General features: G+C 39.9%; 1 protein-coding gene and 1 non-coding gene across 4 annotated transcripts in view; one reads left to right on the top strand and one right to left on the bottom strand.

Moving 5' to 3' along the window:
- Positions 1-20682, top strand: part of RNF145 (ring finger protein 145) — a 118488-nt gene that overhangs the window by 16250 nt on the left and 81556 nt on the right. For 2 of the 3 annotated variants that reach the window (XM_060415959.1, XM_060415960.1), the window contains exons 2-4: positions 580-735; positions 2717-2804; positions 3677-4600. In XM_060415959.1, coding sequence (XP_060271942.1) covers positions 4533-4600 — 68 coding nt within the window. In that variant the 5' untranslated portion in view covers positions 580-735; positions 2717-2804; positions 3677-4532. The remainder of the gene's footprint in view (positions 1-579; positions 736-2716; positions 2805-3676; positions 4601-20682) is intronic. The other variant, XM_060415962.1, reaches the window with a different exon arrangement.
- TRNAF-AAA (transfer RNA phenylalanine (anticodon AAA)) lies at positions 8325-8396 on the bottom strand. Its single transcript has one exon. It is a non-coding gene; the product is annotated as a tRNA-Phe (tRNA).

Genomic DNA, 20682 nt, shown 5'->3' with positions numbered 1-20682 from the left:
TTAACCTTTTATTCTGCCTCCCCCAGTATTCTTCTATACTGTTATATATCTTCATTATGAATTTTTAAACTTTCTTTGTATTTCCTTGTATTTTATCATGTTGGAATTGAAATAATCCATAACTTGGGCGTGGAAATTTTTTTAATCACACCATTCAGAAGGAAAATTTTAAGTACCCCTTCCAAACACTTAGAATGCTATTATTGCATTTATAATTCATTTATGGGGGAAAATGTAGTTTTTGGTATCTTTTAGTCTTTAAAACATCATAAAAAATTAATTAGTATCTATGGGTTCAAATTTAGTATCTGTGGCTTCCCTGCTGGCTCAGTGGTAAAGAATCCACCTGCAGTGCAGGAGCCGCAGGAGACGTAGGTTCAATCCTTGGGTCAGGAAGATTCCCTGGAGGAGGAAATGGCAACCCACTCCAGTAATCTTGCCTGTAAAATCCCATGAACAGAGCAGTTTGGCAAGCTATAGTCCATGGGGTCACAAAGGGTTGGACACGACTGAAGCAACTGAGCATGCATGGGTTCAAACTGGAGTTTAACTCACTCAACATCTGTTGGACACCTGCAGTGACACAAACTACCAGTTGGCAGAAGGAAGACAAGATTCCTTTGAAGGAGGGAATGCATATGGGAGAGAGAGAACCTGAGTGTAAGCACATCTGTTGCCTGCTTCTCCCAAGTCTCCTGCAGAGGGAAATTCCAATCTTAATTGTCAGTGTGCATGGTAAGTCTTTGAAGTACGTAGCAGGCAGACATTTTCCCTTCATTTTAAAGGTATATTGTGTCTTTAATCAGAAGGTAAAAGAAAACCCAAATCACCAAGAATCTATATAGCATAATTGACATAAGAAAATTAAGAATGTAGCTGTTTCCTAGATTACCTCTTCTAAGTCATACAGAAGAGGAAATTATTTTAACACAGCTTGTTTTTAGCCAGAATTTGTTTTGATAAGTGTATTAGTCTTTCACTAGAGTAAATTCAGCCACTGGTATAGAAAACCAGACTTTGAATTTCAAATGTCTTTCAACTGAGTTTTACATATGCAATTACAACTACAGTTCATGTTATCAGGGACTTTAAAGTAAACATGCACAATGGAAATGTCTTCATGCTGTCTAGAGACAGGAAAAAATGGCATTCACTTTTACATAAATTTATACACACTAATTTTAAAATTATAGTTCTGTTGAACTTTCATTTGAGCAATTGTGTAATCATAACTATAACAGAAAAACTAAAGAAAACACTGAAGAATACTTCAGAGGACAAAATTATTGTGTTTTCCAGTATCAATAGAAGAGACTTGTTAAACAGCAACCTCAAAAAATAGCATACTTTATGTAGAAATTGAAAAACAAAAGGAAGCAATTTACTAATAAAACTCCTATTCATATAATATATATTTCTAAAACATTCTGAGAATTATACTTCCACGTGAGCACTTCTATATCTCTTAACTAATAGCAATGAAACTAAAAGAGAAAATAGTCAAATTATTAATATACTAGATTGAGAGCAAATCACTGTAAACACAAAAACCAGTGGCCGATGATAAACGCATGGAAATATCCAGCTCTTGGGGCTAAAAGAGATATTCTGAGGAGAGATCTAAGCATTAGGAACAAGTTTGACATTACAAGAGAGACTTGATCTTTGAAAAAATGCACCAGAACATACTCAGTTGCAAGTAGCTGCAATCAAAACAGCCTTAAAATATACATTGGCTAGTGTATAATTCAAGGCGGCAATAAAAGATGGTTTGGATCAAAGTGCCTATCCTTAGGAAAGCATACCATACTTTCATGGGAAGCTAAAGAATGAAAAGAAAGAAAAAATGAACTTAATAAACAGGAAAGGTTAGAGAAGATGAGAGAATGGGCTGCTGATATAGAAAAAGAAAACATGGACAGGCTATTGGGACTGAATATAATGAATGCTTCAGACAATGAGATTTCATAGTATATTGACAATTTTTTTTATTGAGGTGAAGTTCAAATAACAAAATTCATTTTAAATATAATTCAGTGTCTTTTACTAATTCACAGCATGGCCCAGCCCATCCTTTACTGCAACAATAAATATCTCTTAGACAAGTTCTGGATTTTGGTTTTTGTCGACACAACTTGAAAACAGAAGTGATGATCCACCTTCTAATGAGTCTATTTTTGAAGGTCAGAATCATAGAAAAAATGCATCTTTACTTTCTCCTAAAGTAATTTGGATATTTTCTCTTTTAGTATCATTCATATTAAGCAGTCATTCTAAGACTCAAATGGAAGATAGACTTATAATAATAATTATACTAATTCTTAAGGTATTGTTTTATAACTGTAGAGTATTTAAATATGAAAATGAAGTGTTTACTTTTTAAATTTTACAAATTAAAATTTGTAATTTATAAATTAAAAGTTGATTGATTCCATTTCATTCCTTTTGTAGGTAGGGTAATTACAGTATTTTTGTTGTTGGCAAGTTCACAAAAACAATCCAGAAACACATAATTTTACCTTCTAAAATATTGCTATTAATAAAGAAGATTGAAAGCCTCCAAATTCTATCTGAATGAGACTAAGCTTGTAAAAGTATTGATCTTTCTTTTAGGGGTACAAAAATTCCAATGATCAGTCCTTTGTTTTTAGTTGCATGAAGTTGTATTTTTAATTATTAAAAAATCTATGACTGCAGTTACTGTTGTATCTCACAGCGATTGATGGGGATCCGTGCTCCGGCATGAGAAGCATTGTTGCAGTTAATTTTGTTCTTCAGCAAGCCACTAGGCACCCTTACCTCAGGTAGGCTTTTATGAATTCACTTAACTCAGGTCCTTGATTATATATTCCAGAGAAGCACAGTCCTTTCCTTCAGAGACACTGTAGTTTGTAATCACCTGCCTATTTCCACCCAGAGGTAGCTATCATCCCGAATTTTGTGTTAAGAACCCATGCTTTTCTTTAGAACTCACCGTACTTGTGTGTACTTCTGATACAGAGGTAAGCAGTAAAGGACAGGGAAGGGATCTAAGCACTAAACGTTCTCAACATCCTTTAAATATTGGGATTCCTACGATTCTGCCCTTGGTCCTCTTTCTATCTCATGTTTCTGGGTGACTTTAGTGGATGATTTCACCCATCTTCATGACTTTCAACTTCCACTTCAGTAGTGATGATTCACAAATTTATGTCTTTCCTAAACTCCAGACCCACACATATAGCTACTGATTAGGCATTTCCACTTGTTGGTTCCATAAGGCTTCAGACTCAGTTTCTCTAAAGCATAACCACCAAGCAAACTCCTTCTCACAGTATACTTTTCCTGTATTTTATTCAGTTGCTCATGGCCAATATTCAGAAATCACCCAACACTATTCCTTTCTTCTGATTCCTTTCCTGATTATAATCAGTCACCCGAAATCCTGGCAATGCTACCTCATTTACATCTCTCAGAGACGCACTCTAAAAATTTATTAAACATATATTGAAAGTATTAAAGATACATGGGTTGAATTGTGTCCTCTTAAATTTGTATGTTGGTTTTCACATCTGTTATCTAAATGTCACCTTATTAGGAAATAGGGTCATTATAGATGAGGCCGTAGGAGTAGGGTGGTGGCCTAGTGCAATATGACTTGTGACCTTATAAAAAGGGGAAATTTGGACATGAACAGGCATGCAGGGAGAGGGCCATGTGGAGATTAATGCCAAGATTGGGGTGACGGAGCAGAAGCCAAGGAACACCAAAGATTGCCAACAAACAAGCAGAAGCTAGGAGAGGCATGGAGCGGATTCTCCCCATGGTCCCCAGAAGAAATCAAGCCTGCTGACACCTTCATCTTGGACTTCAGGCCTCCAGAACCGTGAGACAGTACATTTCTCTTGTTTAAACCATTCATGTTGTGATACTTTGTTTCAGCAACCCTAGAAAATGAATGCAGTATGTGCACCTCTGAACAGAATTTTCACACCTGGTAGTTGATCATATGCAAATTACTGCACAAGTGAACAAAGGAAAACAATAATGTTTATAATTGGGTAACAAGGGAAACTGGAGAAGGAACTGGCAACCCACTCCAATATTCTTGCCTGGAGAGTTCCATGGACAGAGGAGCCTGGTAGGCTACAGTGCATGGGGTCGCAGAGTCGGACACAACTGAGCAACTTCACTTTCTTTCTATAGTTTTGCTTGGAGAAGGAAATGGCAACCCACTCCCATGTTCTTGCCTGGAGAATCCCATGGACGGAGGGGCCTGTTGGGCTGTGATCTATGGGGTTCAAAGAGTCGGACACGACTAAGCAACTAACACACACACACACAAGGGAAACAACCCAAGTGTCTTATAATGGAAACAACGTTCATAAATTATAGCATATTCAAACAGTGGAATACCATGTAGCTCCTAAAATTACTGATGTGCATATAAAGCCTAAGAGAGAAAGACCTTCATAATATAGTTAAGGTGCTTGAATGTTGAGGGGCTCCAAAACCATATATGTAATTTTACAAGGTCATTTTTTGTCATTTATATGTTGTGTGTTATAAATAGGGAAAAGTCTGAAGGTATATCAACATGTTTACAGGAGTGGAATTTCAGGTAATTTACATCTTTCTCTTTTTGCTTATTCATATTTTCTTGAGATGTGGTTAAGAAAGTATTTTTATTTGTTAATATGTGTTTATTTGGCTGTACCGTGTCTTTGGCCCTCAGGGTCTTTGTGGCCACATGTGGGATCTTTAGTTGTGCCACATGAACCCTAATGCAGCTTTTGTGAGCTAGTTCCCTGGACAGAGAGCAAACCCAAGTCTCCTGCACTGGCAGGACAGAGTCTTAGCCACTGGACCACCAGGGAGGTTCCAAGAAATTAACCTTTAGTTTTCTATTTCCCAACTACCCTCTCATAAAAAGGTTGCTCTCTTTGCCTGCGTAGATTCACAGTCCTTCTCTACCTTGGGAGGGAGGAAGAAAGAAAAAAGAGGAGGATATAAAGAAGGAAAGGGAAGTTAAACAGATCTATTAAAGAACTGTTAGAAAGATTAGGAAATTTAGAAAGCAAAATATCACTGCAAACTGTAGGAAAAAAGTTTTGGGTAGGTAGAGGTGTAAATGAGAGGATCCAAAGTACTATGGGGTGTGAAGAGAACGTAGAACAGAGAAGAAGGCAGAAGAAGAATGTTCCTGGGGGGTTAGAAATGGATCCTCTGTGAAGGTTTTTGAGCAATGCAACTTAAAGCTCAGAATTTTATTTGCATTCTTTTTAGCTGTTTGCATTCAGTTCAGTTCAGTCGCTCAGTCGTGTCCGACTCTTTGTAACCCCATGAATTGCAGCACGCCAGGCCTCCCTGTCCATCACCAACTCCCGGAGTTCACTCAGACTCACGTCCATCGAGTCAGCGATGCCATCCAGCCATCTCATCCTCTGTCGTCCCCTTCTCCTCCTGCCCTTAATCCCTCCCAGCATCAGAGTCTTTTCCAGTGAGTCAACTCTTCGCATGAGGTGGCCAAAGTATTGGAGTTTCAGCTTTAGCATCATTCCTTCCAAAGAAATCCCAGGGCTGATCTCCTTCAGAATGAACTGATTGGATCTCCTTGCAGTCCAAGGGACCCTTAAGAGTCTTCTCCAACACCACAGTTCAAAAGCATCAATTCTTCGGCGCTCAGCCTTCTTCATAGTCCAACTCTCACATCCATACATGACCACAGGAAAAACCATAGCCTTGACTAGACGGACCTTAGTCAACAAAGTAATAATGTCTCTGCTTTTGAATATGCTATCTAGGTTGGTCATAACTTTTCTTCCAAGAAGTAAGCGTCTTTTAATTTCAAGGCTGCAGTCACCATCTGCAGTGATTTTGGAGCCCAAAAAGATAAAGTCTGACACTGTTTCCACTGTTTCCCCATCTATTTCCCATGAAGTGATGGGACCAGATGCCATGATCTTCGTTTTCTGAATGTTGAACTTTAAGCCAACTTTGTCACTCTCCTCTTTCACTTTCATCAAGAGGCTTTTAGTTCCTCTTCACTTTCTGCCATAAGGGTGGTGTCATCTGCATATCTGAGGTTATTGATATTTTTCCTGGCAATCTTGATTCCAGCTTGTGCTTCTTCCAGCCCAGCGTTTCTCATGATGTACTCTGCATATAAGTTAAATAAGCAGGGTGACAATATACAGCCTTGACGCACTCCTTTTCCTATTTGAAACCAGTCTGTTGTTCCATGTCCAGTTCTAACTGTTGCTTCCTGACCTGCATACAGATTTCTCAAGAGGTAGGTCAGGTGGTCTGGTATTCCCATCTCTTTCAGAATTTTCCACAGTTTATTGTGATCCACACAGTCAAAGGCTTTGGCACAGTCAATAAAGCAGAAATAGATGTTTTTCTGGAACTCTCTTGCTTTTCCATGATCCAGCGGATGTTGGCAATTTGATCTCTGGTTCCTCTGCCTTTTCTAAAACCAGCTTGAACATCTGGAAGTTCACAGTTCACATATTGCTGAAGCCTGGCTTGGAGAATTTTGAGCATTACTTTACTAGCATGTAAGATGACTGCAATTGTGCGGTAGTTTGAGCATTCTTTTGCATTGCCTTTCTTTGGGATTGGAATGAAAACTGACCTTTTCCAGTCCTGAGACCACTGCTGAGTTTTCCAAATTTGCTGGCATATTGAGTGCAGCACTTTCACAGCATCATCTTTCAGGATTTGAAACAGCTCCACTGGAATTCCATCACCTCCACTAGCTTTGTTCGTAGTGATGCTTTCTAAGGCCCACTTGACTTCACATTCCAGGATGTCTAGCTCTAGATGAGTGATCACACCTTCATGATTATCTGGGTCGTGAAGATCTTTTTTGTATAGTTCTTCCTTCTTTAAATGAAATATATAGAGAAAAGCCTCAGTGAGTCTCAGATTTATGAAGTTTATGTTGTTATTTTTCTATATAATAAACATACAGACTCCATCTTACAGAGCGAAGTATGTAAGAAATGTGACTTTGTTTTTCTATGCTGCTGCTGCTGCTGCTGCTAAGTCACTTCAGTCGTGTCCGACTCTGTGCGACCCCATAGACGGCAGCCCACCAGGCTCCCCCGTCCCTGAGATTCTCCAGGCAAGAACACTGGAGTAGGTTGCCATTGCCTTCTCCAATGCATGAAAGTGAAAAGGGAAAGTGAAGTTGTTCAGTCATGTCCAACTCTTCACGACCCCATTGACTGCAGCCTACCAGGCTCCTCTGTCCATGGGATTTTCCAGGCAAGAGTACTGGAGTGGGGTGCCATTGACTTCTCCGTTGTTTTTCTATACCTGGAACTTAATTTTTAGCTTTTGTTATTATTCTACCTGGTGACAAAAGCTTAAATAATGTGAGTTTTTCTGAGATTTAAGTGGAGGCAAGGGTCGAGGGCCCAGTCTTAAGTAACGTTGAGTCACATGTGAGGCACATCCGGGCCTCACCCCTTGGAATAATGGTGTCTTTGAAATGTGCCTCATCCCACCTGGTCTTTGGTCATTATCCAAGACCCTGTCTTTACTGGTCTAGTGAGTCTCTTCGCTGGGCACATGCTGTTTTTAAGTCAAGGGGGACTCTCACTGGGTTCTTAAACCACACTGGGCCATGTCCACTTTACTCTCTTACATACTGGGCTGAGGGTAAACTCTGAGATCTTGTCACCTCCCTAGCTCAGTATGGGACTTGGGTAGCAAAACCGCAGATCCACTTAAGCCATGCTATGAGAGTCTGTAATTCCCAAGTCCTTCTGGGGTTTTGCTGTTGAATTCTAACAGTCTAGCCATCTCATCCCCCAACACAGATATGAGTTTGACTTCTTTCCTCAAGGACACTTGCTAATATTTAACTCTTTGGAATTACCTCAAATTCTCTTTCTCCCCTTGGTCCTGGAAAGTTTTGCCACAATTTTGTTCCATCCAGATTCTTCTTAGGCCTCTGAGTATCCCTTTACCATCTCTTTCTTGAACTGTTATTCCATCTTTTGCCTACGAAATATTCAGCTTCCCAGTGTTCCATCTTTGGCCCACTATCTTTCTCAGTTTTACCAGGTTACCTCTTTCACTCCCAAAGATTTGACTACCTTCTCTAAGCTAATGACTCCCAAATCTTCAGTTCCAGCCCAAAATCAATGTCCAGTTGCTATATATCTCCTCTTGATCTCTCACAAGCTAATAACAACTTAAAGAAAGAAAATGAAGTCACTCAGTCATGTCCAACTCTACGACCCCATCGACTGTAGCCTACCACGATCCACCGTCCATGGGATTTTCCAGGCAAGAGTATTGGAGTGAGTTGCCATTTCCTTCTCCAGAGAATCTTCCCAACCCAGGGATCGAACCTGGGTCTCCCACATTTTAGGCAGACGCTTTACCATCTGAGCCACCAGGGAAGTGGTAATAACAACTTAACTAGTCCCAAACTCTGTATATATCTTCTGGAAGCCTTTCTCCTGCATTTTTGTTTCTCTGTCCGTCTCTCATTCATTTGGTAGACATGATTATAAACTGCTAAAGTTATCAAGGAAAAGTGCTTAATGCTCTGAGAATGTTTACTGGATGGGATGGGAGTGAAGGTATAACAAAAGATCATCTCACTGAGCTATTTTTGCCACCAGCATCTGGTATCTGCACAGATCAGGAAGCTAACTATGTCTCTTCCTGGCCCCAGATTTTCAGGAAAAACATGCAGAATGCATTCAGTTGGGGTGCCCACCTTGAAAGAGGAGAGTGTTTTATTACTGTTTAGAATTGTTGCCAATTTAGTCATTATTGCTTTCAAATACCCCATAGAAAGTACACTCCCTTTTTGCCTGCCCCTGGGGCAAAACACTCCAGTTGCCCTCTCCTTACTATACCATTGAACATTTGGAGGTCTCCAACTTCCTCGCTTTATTCCCATCTATAATACCTTTCAGGTAAGAATCTAAAGCTGAGTTAGGGGCTACCTTGGTGGTCCAGTGGTTAAGACTGTGCACTCCCAGTGCTGGGGACACAGGTTCCATCCCTGATGGAGAGTCCCTGCTTGGTGCAGCTAAATAACAAATAAAGCTGAATCACTGTGCCACTTCTCACCTCTGTGTCTTTTGTCATGCTCTTCCTTCTGCCTGAAATTCCCTTACTCCATGCACACACTTCATCTGGTTTCCCGCTATCCACTAAGCTTCAGATTAATATCATTCCCCCAGTAGGTGCCTCTGTTCCTCCAGTACTGAGTTGTGTGCCCTCCTTGAATTTCCATAGCATCTTCAAAATACTACTGAATTCCTGCATTGTCCAGTTTGTCCGCTAATCTGTTTTTGACTTTATCTGCCCCAACTGGTCTTCCCCCGTGGCTCAGAGGTAAAGAATCCACCTTCATTGCAAGAGACACCATAGACATGGGTATCTCTGGGTTGAGTAGATTCCCTGGAAGAGGAAATGGTAACCACCTTCAGGATTCTTGCCAGAGGAGCCTGGAAAGCTATAGTTTGTGAAGTTGCAAAGAGTTGGACACGACTGAGCACACACGCTACCCCAATGACTCTGCCCAAATTATTCATTTGATCTCCAGAATCTAGGGAACTACTTGTCACAAAAATGCCTTCAACAAAGGTTTGCTGAAAGAGTGAAAAATAATGAAATCATTATTGTATTCATTTTTTTTCCAGTTCTTTTGAGATATAGTTGACCCACAGTACTGTGTAAGTTTAAGGTGTACAGCAAGATGATTTGACTTAAATAATCATGAAATGATGACCACAACAAGTTCAGTGAGCATCCATCATCTCACATAGATGCAAAAGAAATGAAGAAAAATTCCTTGTGATGAACACTCTTAGAATTTCTCTTAGCAACTTTAATGTGATGAGCGGTGCTCATCAAATTAATCACCTTGTGCATTATATCCCTAGTACTTAGCTTATAACTAAAGTTTGTATCTTTTGACCACTTTCATCCAGTTTCCTTTTTCTCCCTGCCTCAAACTTGATCTCTTTTTCTGTGAGTTTATGTTTAAAGTATACTTGATCTACCGCTCTATGTTAGTTTCTGACGTACAACATAGTAATTCAACATTTCTGTACCTTACAAAATGATAACCCTGATAAGTCTAGTTATCACCCGTCACCATACAAAGATAATACATGATTATTGACTATATTCCCCATGCTGTACATTTCATCCCAATGACTCATTTATTTTATAACTGGAAATTTGTGTCTCTTAATCTCACCTATTTCACTAAGCCCCCTTTACACGCGTCTCCTCTGGCTACTACCTGTATGTTCTCTGTATCTATGACTCTGTTTCTGTTTTGTTATGTTTGTTCATTCGTTTTGTAGATTCCACATAGAAGTGAAATATTATATTTGTATTTTTCTATCTTATTTTGCTTAGGATAATACCCTATGAGATTCATCCATGTTTTTCTGAATGGCAAAGTTTTGTTCACTTTTATAGCTAAGTAATATGTGTATATATATATATATAAATATATATATATATAAAATAGATAAAGGAGATGTGATATATATCCATTCATCTATTGGTGGATACTTAGTTTGCTTTCATATCTTGGCTGTTGTGAATAATGGTGCAATGAACACAGGGAGGCATATATTTTAGAATTAGCATTTTTGTTTTCTTTGGATAAATACCCAACAGTGGAATTGCTGGATTGTATGGTGGTTCCATTTTTAATTTTTTGAGGAAACTCCAAGTGTTTTCTATACTGGCTGAGTCAACTTGCATCCCACCAACAATGTACGAGGATTCCCTTTTCTCCTCATTCTAGCCAACACTTGTTTGTTGTCTTTTTGATAATAGCCATTCTGACAGATATGAGGTGATATTTCATCATGGTTTTGATTTGCATTTTTCTGATGATAAGTGATGTTGAGCATTTGGTGGTCACCTGTGTGTCTTCTTTGGAAAAAATGCCCATTCAGGTCCTCTGCCCATTTTTTAATTGAGCTGTTTGGGTTTTTTAGTATGTTGTATGAGTTATTTATACATTAATCCCTTATCAGATATATCATTTGCAAATATCTACTCCCATACAGTAGGCTGCCTTTTCAGTTTTTCTTTTTTTTTGCTTGTTTATTTTTTTAATATTTATTTTTATTTATTTGTTTGGCTGCAATGGGTCTTAATTGTGGCATGCAGGACCTTCAGTCTTCATTGCAGCCTGTGGGATTTTTTAGTTGCAGCATGCAACTTTAGTTGTGACATGTGGGATCTAGTTCCCTAACCAGGAGTTGAACCAGGGTCTCCTACATTTAGAGTGTGAATCTTAGCCAGTGGATGCTCAGGGAAGTCCCTCACTTTTCTTTTTGTGGATAGCTTCCCTCACAGTGTAAAATCTTTTTAATTTGCTGCAGTCTCATATGTTTATTTTTGTTTTTTTTCACCCTTGTCTCTGAGGAGACATATCTAAAAAAAATATAGCCACGGCTGCTGTCAAAGAATGTATTGCCTATATTTTCTTTTAGTTTTATGGCTTCAGGTTTTACATCTAAGTCTTCAATCCATTTTCAGTTTGTTTTTTAATTTTTTTATATATGTATGCTTTTATGTAATTCCCTTTTTAATATTGATTAAGTATTAAAAGACATTTAATACTTCTAAATGCTAACTGTATGAGCTTATAATAAAGGGTATTCAGTATTATTCTTGGGATGTAAGTTTTCAATCCTACAGACTACTTATTTTCATGTAAAAAAAATATTTGGAGCAGTCCCTCAGTATCTCCTACTTTCTTTCCTGATGCCCTTTAGAAACCCTTCTGGGAACTTACCACACGTCTATTGAAAGCCAGGGTTGGTCTCCACCCAGGCTACCTTGATTCTGCAACGTTCACAAAGCAGAAGATGTGTTTTAGTTTTAAAGATCTGTCCTTCAGATCTCTGCAGAGCTTTTGTTTTGGCAAGACAGTTACACTCAGTGACTGAGAGTTTGGGATTCAGTGATAATTCCATTTATTTAATTCCACTAATAAATAGTGATAGAATTCAGAGCTACAGTAATGTGGAATTTTAAAAACATACTTGAAATCCTTGACAGCTGAAGCAGGAACATTTAAAATACATATGACAGGGAACCAAATTGTGAGATGTTCTCTCTGTTATCTTCACCAAAGAGATGTGCTCCGGAGATGATTCCTTATTCTAGCAGAAAAAATACAATCTGCTCCTCTCTTCCCATTGCTGCCATTTATAAACTGTCAGGTCCTACAGCGTTTTTTCTTCCGTCTCTCTCATAACTGTCTCTTTCATTTTAACTATAGCAGCCTAGTGAATGTTCCGTAACTTCATACCATATAATTTGCAGCAATTCTTTAAATAGTATTCTAGAGTTGAAATGTCAAAAAGGGCCAGTACTCTGGTAAATATATCACAACCAACTCTCTGGAGAAAGAAGCTTTCTTTATAGCACTTGCCAGTTTTCATGGTTTAAATACTCCTACCAAGGCAGATTTCAGACCATTAACTTGGTGTCACTGAATGATGAATTAGGGAGAGGTGCACACAATCAGCTTTTATGAGCCTGAGCATGGTGCTGCAGGTTAGCTCCAGCTCACTGCTGGCTGGAAGACTGATTTTGCTCGAGCACCATTTAAATCAAGCTGCTCTCAGATTTAGGAATCTACCTGAGCCTCTGCTGCTTACCATGGAAACAGCAAGCATGATCTGTCCACAAATATTATGCTAGGACACTGGATTGAAGACTGGATTAGCGATTTGAATGATCTCCCTGCTTCTGTTGCAGGAAGAGGGACCCCTTCCAGGGCCCGAAACTGGGCTCTTGTCTAACACGCGGAAATGAATTGTGAGGAGACACATGTGCTGACAAAGCAAGAGATTTTATTGGGAAAGGGCACCCGGGTGGAGAGCAGTAGGGTAAGGGAACCCAGGAGAACTGCTCTGCTGCTTGGCTCACACTCTCAGGTTTTATGGTGATGGGATTAGTCTCTGGGTGGTCTTTGGCCAATCATTCTAATTCAGAGTCTTTCCTGGTGGCGCACACATCGCTCAGCCAAGATGGATGCTAGTGAGAGGGATTCTGGGAAGTAAATGGACATGCAGTGTCTCCTTTAGACCTTTCCGGAACTCTTCTGGTTGGTGGTGGCTTATTAGTTCCGTATTCCTTATCAGGATCTCCTGTCATAAAACAGCTCATGCAAATGGTTACTATGGTGCCTGGCCAGGGTGGGCCGTTTCAATCAGTGTGCTTCCCGCAACATTTCCACTCTGGCTATAATTCTTCTCCATGCAGCACCCAGAATCTTCTTTTAAAAATCTGCTTTGGGGACTTCCCAGATGGTCCAGTGGCTAGGGTTTCTCATTCCCAATGCAAGGGGCCCCGGTTCAATCCCTGATCAGGGAACGAGATCCTGCATGACCTGCCACAGCCAAATAAATATATATTTTTAAAAATCCTTAATTTGATTGTGTCACCTGCAGGGAGGCAATGTTATGCCACACTAGGCACTTTGTCAGCAGTGTCTCATGGAGCAATGCAGTGCCCATACTCAGGACCTACGATCTCTCTTTAAAATCCTCAGTGGTTTTCTGTAACACTTAAGAACTTGTGTCATATTTGTATTTGTATAATAGATGACACAATATGACCTCAGGGGGGTTGTATGATCAGACCCAAGCTTCCTCTCCATCCAACCCTATCGTGTGCTACTCTCCCTTTGATTCCTTTTGTTCCAGGTATACACTGGACTCCTTCAGTTCCTATGAGCTCTTTCCAGGATCCTGCCTGGAACTCTTCTCTTCTCTCCCTTGTACTTCCCTTGGTAATGCCTTTTTCTGTCTTAGAAAAGCTTCCTTAAACCCCTAATCAAAATTAAGTCCCTTCAGTTAGTCCCTTTCATGGCATCATATTCTTTGCCTTCAAGGTACTATAGTGGGTACTGTCAATATGAGTTTTTGGTGGCAGTTTTTATGTCTGGAAAAGTTTAGCAATGATTAGTTTGGTTTTAAAATTTAATACTCTGCCAAATATTATAATATCAAGAATCTATTCATTCTTAAGTCTGTTGACTTAAGAAAAATGCACAACCTAAAAGCTGAGAGTTACGTTTTATTTGGAGACCTACCTGAGAACTACAGGCTAGGTTGACAGCCTCTCAGGTAATTCTGAGGAATAATTCAGAAGACATAAGGGAGGAGCCAAGGTATATAGGAATTTTGACTGGAAAAAATGAAATAGTTTTCAAACATCAAAAAATTGCTGCTAATCTTAAAAAACCTCCAGACATTCAAAAAGTTAGTGATGTATGGGAAGATGCAAGAGTCTGAGCTCAGTGAAATCATTCCTTAGCTACTTAGATATGCATCTTAACTATCTTGGGCTGGTATCCTGTTTATCTCCGTTCTGAATTCCCCTCAGGGCGTATCAGAGGCAACTACAGTGACTGATGGCTTGACAGTGACAGCATTTGTAGTTTACTGGAATGGCAGACAATATTTTTTATCCACAAGCCTCTGAATCCAAAATAAAAAATTACATTGTTCTCTTTATAAGTAGATAACACATTTCACTTTTAAGGAGAACTTCATTAATGCATGAGGCTATTTACAAACTTAATTTTAGTTTCTTAAATTTAAAATTGCACTTATAAATCTAATGTAATTGTCTTTAAGTCATTCAATTGTCTAACAAAAATAATTTAAGTAACTGTAATATATTAAACACATAAATATGGTGAATATTAGATTCTCTTAAATATGTCAATACTACCTTTAACTTCAGTAAAATATTCTTATTAATTGGACTTAAAATCACAAATCAAGTGATTGTTCAATTTATAGTATAAATTGCAAGGCAATTCTGTTTGATTCTCCAAAACAAGCACTCCAAACAACAACCTGCTGCTGCTGCTAAGTCGCTTCAGTCGTGTCCAACTCTGTGCGACCCCAGAGACGGCAACAAGCATACCTCTATTATTCCTCTATTTACAGATCCCCTGGAGAAGGAAATGGCAACCCACTCCAATATTCTTGCCTGGAGAACCCCATGGACAGGGGAGCCTGGCAGGCTACCAGTCCATGGGGTCGCAAGAGTAGGACATGACTTAGTGACTAACCCACCACCACAAATATATCAATATTGTAAGTTTGAATTAGTTATCATCATTTACTCCATTATCTGTAATCTCAATTGTAAATCTTCTGGGAGTTAAAATGGACAGATGAAGCAGACAGTGATATTAAACCAAACAACTTGGGGTTATCTTTCAGGCAGATGGCAATGAGGATACACATTGACATGTGATTTGGCTGAAGCTTAGTATTTTGTGTTCTCTCAACACACTAAGGCCTGTTTGTTCATTATTACAGGAATTCGTAGCCAGAAAGGGTCCCATATTTACTGCCCTGCTGCTGCTGCTGCTGCTGCTAAATCACTTCAGTCATCTCCGACTCTGTGCGACCCCATAGGAAGCAGCCCACTAATTCTAGCCAAATTCACATCTATAATCCCTCACCTAGGTTGTTTAACTTTATAACTGGATTTATTTAATCTCTTAAATTATCTTCTAAGTTAAATTATCTCTAAGTTAGCTTATTCTTCCAATACGTGAATTTTCACGTATCTCTTATAGTTTCTATAGCCCTGTTTAATGACAAAGATGGATCTGAAGCTACAAACTCAGTTCTGCAAAAACTGTTACTTTTAAAACATATAACTCATCTTAATTAATAATTTGTACCTCCATTCAAACAGAAATTAAAAACAATATTAGAATTGGTACTCACTCTCATTTTCTTCCTGGGGTCCCAGGATACTTAGTGCCATGACATTAGGGGAGAGGGAGTATGGTTCTTGATTGCCATTCATTCAAGCTGATGTCTGCTGTGAAGTCCCTTGTCCCCTCAGTTTCCTAGTGACAGCCTACACTGGCCTCTTCTATCACCTTCTGACTCATCTGTAGGACCCTCCAGGTACAGGTCTGCCTCCTGCTTCCATTTATCTCTTAGGCCGGGGGCAATCCATACTGCTGAGCTTTGGACAACTCTATATGTTTTATAATACAAAATATATATATTTGGTTTTTGTTCCTGGTTCCTAGCACAGAATTCCTAAAACCCTGGGAACTTACGATAGGAATGTCTTTAAAAAAAAACCCCAAACATTATTTATTTATACTTCTGGCTGCCCTTGGTCTTGGTTGCTGCTCTCAGGCTTTCTCTAATTGCGTCTGGGGGAAGGAGGGGGCGCTATTCTTTATTGCAGTGTGAGAACTTATTGTGGTGGCTTCTCTTGTGGAGAATGAACTGTAAAGCATGGGCTTCAGTAATTGTGGAGCACCAGCTTCTTGTCTCACAGCATATGGGATCCTCCCAGGTTTGAACTGTGTCCCCAGCATTCGCAGGCAGACTCCCAATCACTGGACCACCAGGGGAGTCTAATAATGTCTTTTGTTATTCATAACAAACCCCTTTCATTTAAACCTGAATTTATGCTAATGAGGTGATTCTTCAGTTCTCAGATAGCTTCAGGGTGGGGGCTGGTCACTAGAGGTAACAACCAGAATTGCTTGTCTCCCACATTGCAGTCAGACTCTTTACTGACTGAGCTGTGAGGGAAGCCCAACAACATGATTAGAAGGTTGGAACTTCCAGCCACACCTCCACCTTAGGGAGGGGAAAGGGGCTGTAGATTGAGTTCAGTCACCAATGGCCAGTGATTTTACCAATCATGGCTATGTAATAAAGCTGTAATAAAATCTTCAGAACAGTGAAGTTTCGGGCTCTTCCACATTGGTGAACAAATATATCAATCTGTTAGGAGGATGGTGTACCCACGGAGGATATGGAAACTATCTACGCTCCCTACCCACTTGCCTTGTGTATCTCTTTAATTTGCCTATTTCAGAGTTGTAGCTTCATAATAAAACTGTAATGCTAGATATAGCACTTTCCTGAGTTCCATGAGTTGTTCTAGTGAATTATTGAACCTAAGGGAGGGGGAATTGTGGGAACTCCCAAATGTGTAGTCAGCTAGGCAGATGCGAGCAGCTTGGGGATCCTGCTTATGACTGACATGCAAAGTAGTGGCATTTTTGTGGGACTGAGCCACAGACTCTCTTAACTTGTGTGCTGGCACTACTTCCATGTAATAGGATCAAAATTGGTTGAATTGTTGAACACCCTTGTTGGTATCAGAGAATTAGAGAATTGGTTGTTGCTGGAAAATGATAGACTTCCTGTCAGCAAAACAATACCAAGCTTTTTTGGAATTTTACTCCTCTGTGCCCTTGGATCACTTTACACTTTCTTTACCAGAGAGAAGCACTGGTGACTCTGTGGGGCTTCAAAGGTCAAGTGCCTAGACCTATCACAAATCCATTTTTACTACGAGGCTGGTCGGCTTGCTGGGCTACATGTGAGAAGCGAGCTCCATTCTCTGCTTTCATGCACCACAGGCCTACCTTGGATGCCTGTCATTCACTGGAGCGTGGCCTGGCAGTGAAAGAGGATAGAGGCTCTCAGAGATCCAGCAGCACCTAAGCTCTAATTACCTCCCTTCTGACGCTCCTCTTCTCCAACCTGGAAATGTGCTAGTCTCTGGGCCAGGAAGATTTGCTCTGACTCATCGGGTACTTTCCAAAAGTTCTCTTCATGCCAGAGTTACATTCTGTACCTCCTGAAGTCTGGGATTTTAAAGTCAAGAGCTGGGGCAAGATTCCTATTAGTTATTTATTGGGTTCTGCTGTGTTGTACTTTTCTGAGTCATTACATACAGAATACTAAGCTGAGTGAATGAGTAAGGGCCAGAGGGGGACAGCAAATACTGGAAGCAGAAACCACATTAATTCATGTTACGAGAATATTAACCCAGTATACACTTTGGTTGGAGAAGGAAATGGCAACCCACTCCAGTATTCTTGCCTGGAGAATCCCATGGACAAAGGAGCCTGGTGGGATACAGTCCATGGGATCGCAAAGAGTCGGACATGACTGAGTGACTAACACACACACACACACTTTGGTAGTTTGCTTGGCAATTGCAGATGTTTATGGAATGTTATTATTTAATGTCCTTCCACTAGATTGTAAATACCAGGGGAGCAGAGAGTATATCTCTCTTACTCATATTGTATGAAAAGCACCTAGATTGTACTTAGCACCCAGTAAAAACTTGATAAATATCTGTTGAAGGTATAAATGGATTTAAACTTCTTAAGTTGACATTCAATATTTTTAACCAAATAATGATGACTCCCTGCTCTGATAAACTAATTTTACTCTGGTATTGACCAAGTTTCCACATCACCTGAATTAGTATAGTTACTGGCCTCTGTCCCTTATTCAAGACTGGATCATCTTGTTGAATATATTCTTTGTTAAGTGTCTTTTCTCCTCTCTAATAATTTATCATCTCTACTTTCAGACTGTGTCTTAAAACTGACCTCCGAACAGCCTTCCATGATTGACTTTACTTGTGTGTTCACTCATTTTCATTCATTCATCTATTAAAAATATATACAGAACAATTGTTATGTATTGGATACTCTAGGCATTGAGGAAATAACTGTAATTAAGACAGAAGTCTCTGCTCAAATAAACGAATACATAAATAAGGTATTTTCAAACAGTGACAAATGCTATTAAAACACAAACATAGGGCAGTGTGATAGAAAGTGGTTGGGGATCAACATTAAGTAAGGGTTCAGAAAAGGAATCTGAGTTGAGACCTGCATAATAAGAAGATGTGAGGGTGGAGCATTTATGACAGCATTTCCAGCTTGAAGACAAACAGGTACAAAGGATGGTACAGGCACAAGGTTAGGGTATTCTGGGAAAAGCAGTGAGGTCATCTCCAGAGCTATGGGAGCAAAAAAGAGAGTGGTAGGAGTGAAGGCAGAGAGGTGAACAGAGCCAGATCAAGCAGGGACTTGTAGGCTAAGAACAAGAGTATGCATTTTATTCTAAATGTAAGTAGGGACTTTGAAGGCTTTGAAACTGGGTGTGTCATTCTGATTTATGTTTCAAAAAACTCATTTAGCTGCTGGGTTACAGATAAACTACAAAAGAGAAAGCAGAAAGACCAGGTGGAAGGTAATTGCGGTAACTTGAGAGATGATGATAACTCAGTGTGAACTAGGATGGTAGTGAAAATGGAGAGAAATGGTCAGATTGGGGATTTATTGATTTATTAATTGGCTCACTGATGGATTTGTTGAGGGTGGGAATAGAGGCAATGATGGGTGAAAAAAAAGAGCAGAATCAAATTTGATTTCTACACATTTTAGTTTGAGCAACTGGGTGTTGGTGGTACCATATACAATACTAAGGTGTGGAAACAGGGAAGGAAAGGTCAAGGTGGTAGTTTAGGTTTAAGGGGTATTCTGTTTAGTTCACGTCCAGACGTTTATCGACATCTAGTTGCAGATATGAAATATGTAGTTGAATATGTGATCCAGGAGCCCAGTGAAAAACCAGAGTATAGAGTGGTCAAGAGAGTAGATTTTGGATCCAGTTTGCTGCTGCTGCTGCTGCTAAGTTGCTTCAGTTGTGTCTGACTCTGTGTGACCCCACAGACAGCCCACCAGGCTCCACTGTCCCTAGGATTCTCCAGGCAAGAACACTGGAGTGGGTTGCCTTTTCCTTCTCCAATGCATGACAGTGAAAAGTGAAAGTACAGTCGCTCAGTAATTAAGTTGGACTCAGTTTACCCAGTTTCAAATCCTGGCTCCACTTCACTATGAGGGCTTGAACAATTTACTTAACTTCTTTGTGCTTCAGTTTGTTTATCTGTGAATTAGGGAGAAAAACAGTGCTCAGCCTGTAAGCTTGTTGTAAGAATTAAATGAGTTAATACATACAAAGCACTCTCTACGTGGCCTGGCACATGGTAAGTATTCAATGAGTGTTAGTTACCATTATCAGTGTGTGGCTAGGATTTGGGTGTAGGTGAGGACTGGAGCATAAATTTTGGGAGTCATCAGTGAAATTTCAAAATCATGATACTATTAGATGGTTTTCCCTCAGGAGATAGTGGGTTTAGAGAAGGCCTGAGGACCCTGAGCCAAACCTTGGGTGGTTGCAACATTTAGAGGGAAGGCAGGGAAAACAAAGGAGCTACCAAAGAAGAGAGAGAAGGAGCCAGCCAGGAAGCAGGAAGAAAGCCAGCAATGAGCCATCACAGAAACTGTACTGTGTTGAATAATGTATTTCCTGCTTCCTGGCCCCTACCCACTGGATTCATGTCTACCTGGAATCTCAGAATGTGATTGTATTTGGAAATAAGGTTTTTGCACATATAATTCCTTAAATTCAGATAACATCATTACTGGGTTATGGTGTACCCTGGGTCTAAAGACTGATATTCTGTATGGATGCCCTGTGATGATGGATGAATCATCTATAAACCAGGGGACACCAAGGATTTCTGGGAACTGCCAGAAGCTAGAAAGAAGCAGCCTGTGAGCCTTCCCTAGAGCCTTCAGAGGGAGCATAGCCCTCTTAGTACCTTGATTTTAGACTCTTAGCCTCCTAAACTTAGAAATAAATTTTTGTTGTTTGAGTTCAGTTCAGTCAGTCAGTCGAGTCCAACTCTTTGCGTTCCCATGAACCGCAGCACGCCAGGCCTCCCTGTCCATCACCAACTCCCGGAGTCCACCCAAACCCATGTCCACTGAGTCGGTGATGCCATCCAACCATCTCGTCCTCTGTCATCCCCTTC

Source organism: Ovis aries, chromosome 5 (genome assembly GCF_016772045.2).
Source record: "Ovis aries strain OAR_USU_Benz2616 breed Rambouillet chromosome 5, ARS-UI_Ramb_v3.0, whole genome shotgun sequence".
Lineage (NCBI taxonomy): Eukaryota > Metazoa > Chordata > Mammalia > Artiodactyla > Bovidae > Ovis > Ovis aries.
The sequence above is the reverse complement of the archived record's forward strand: the minus strand, read 5'-3'. Positions and strand labels throughout refer to the sequence as shown.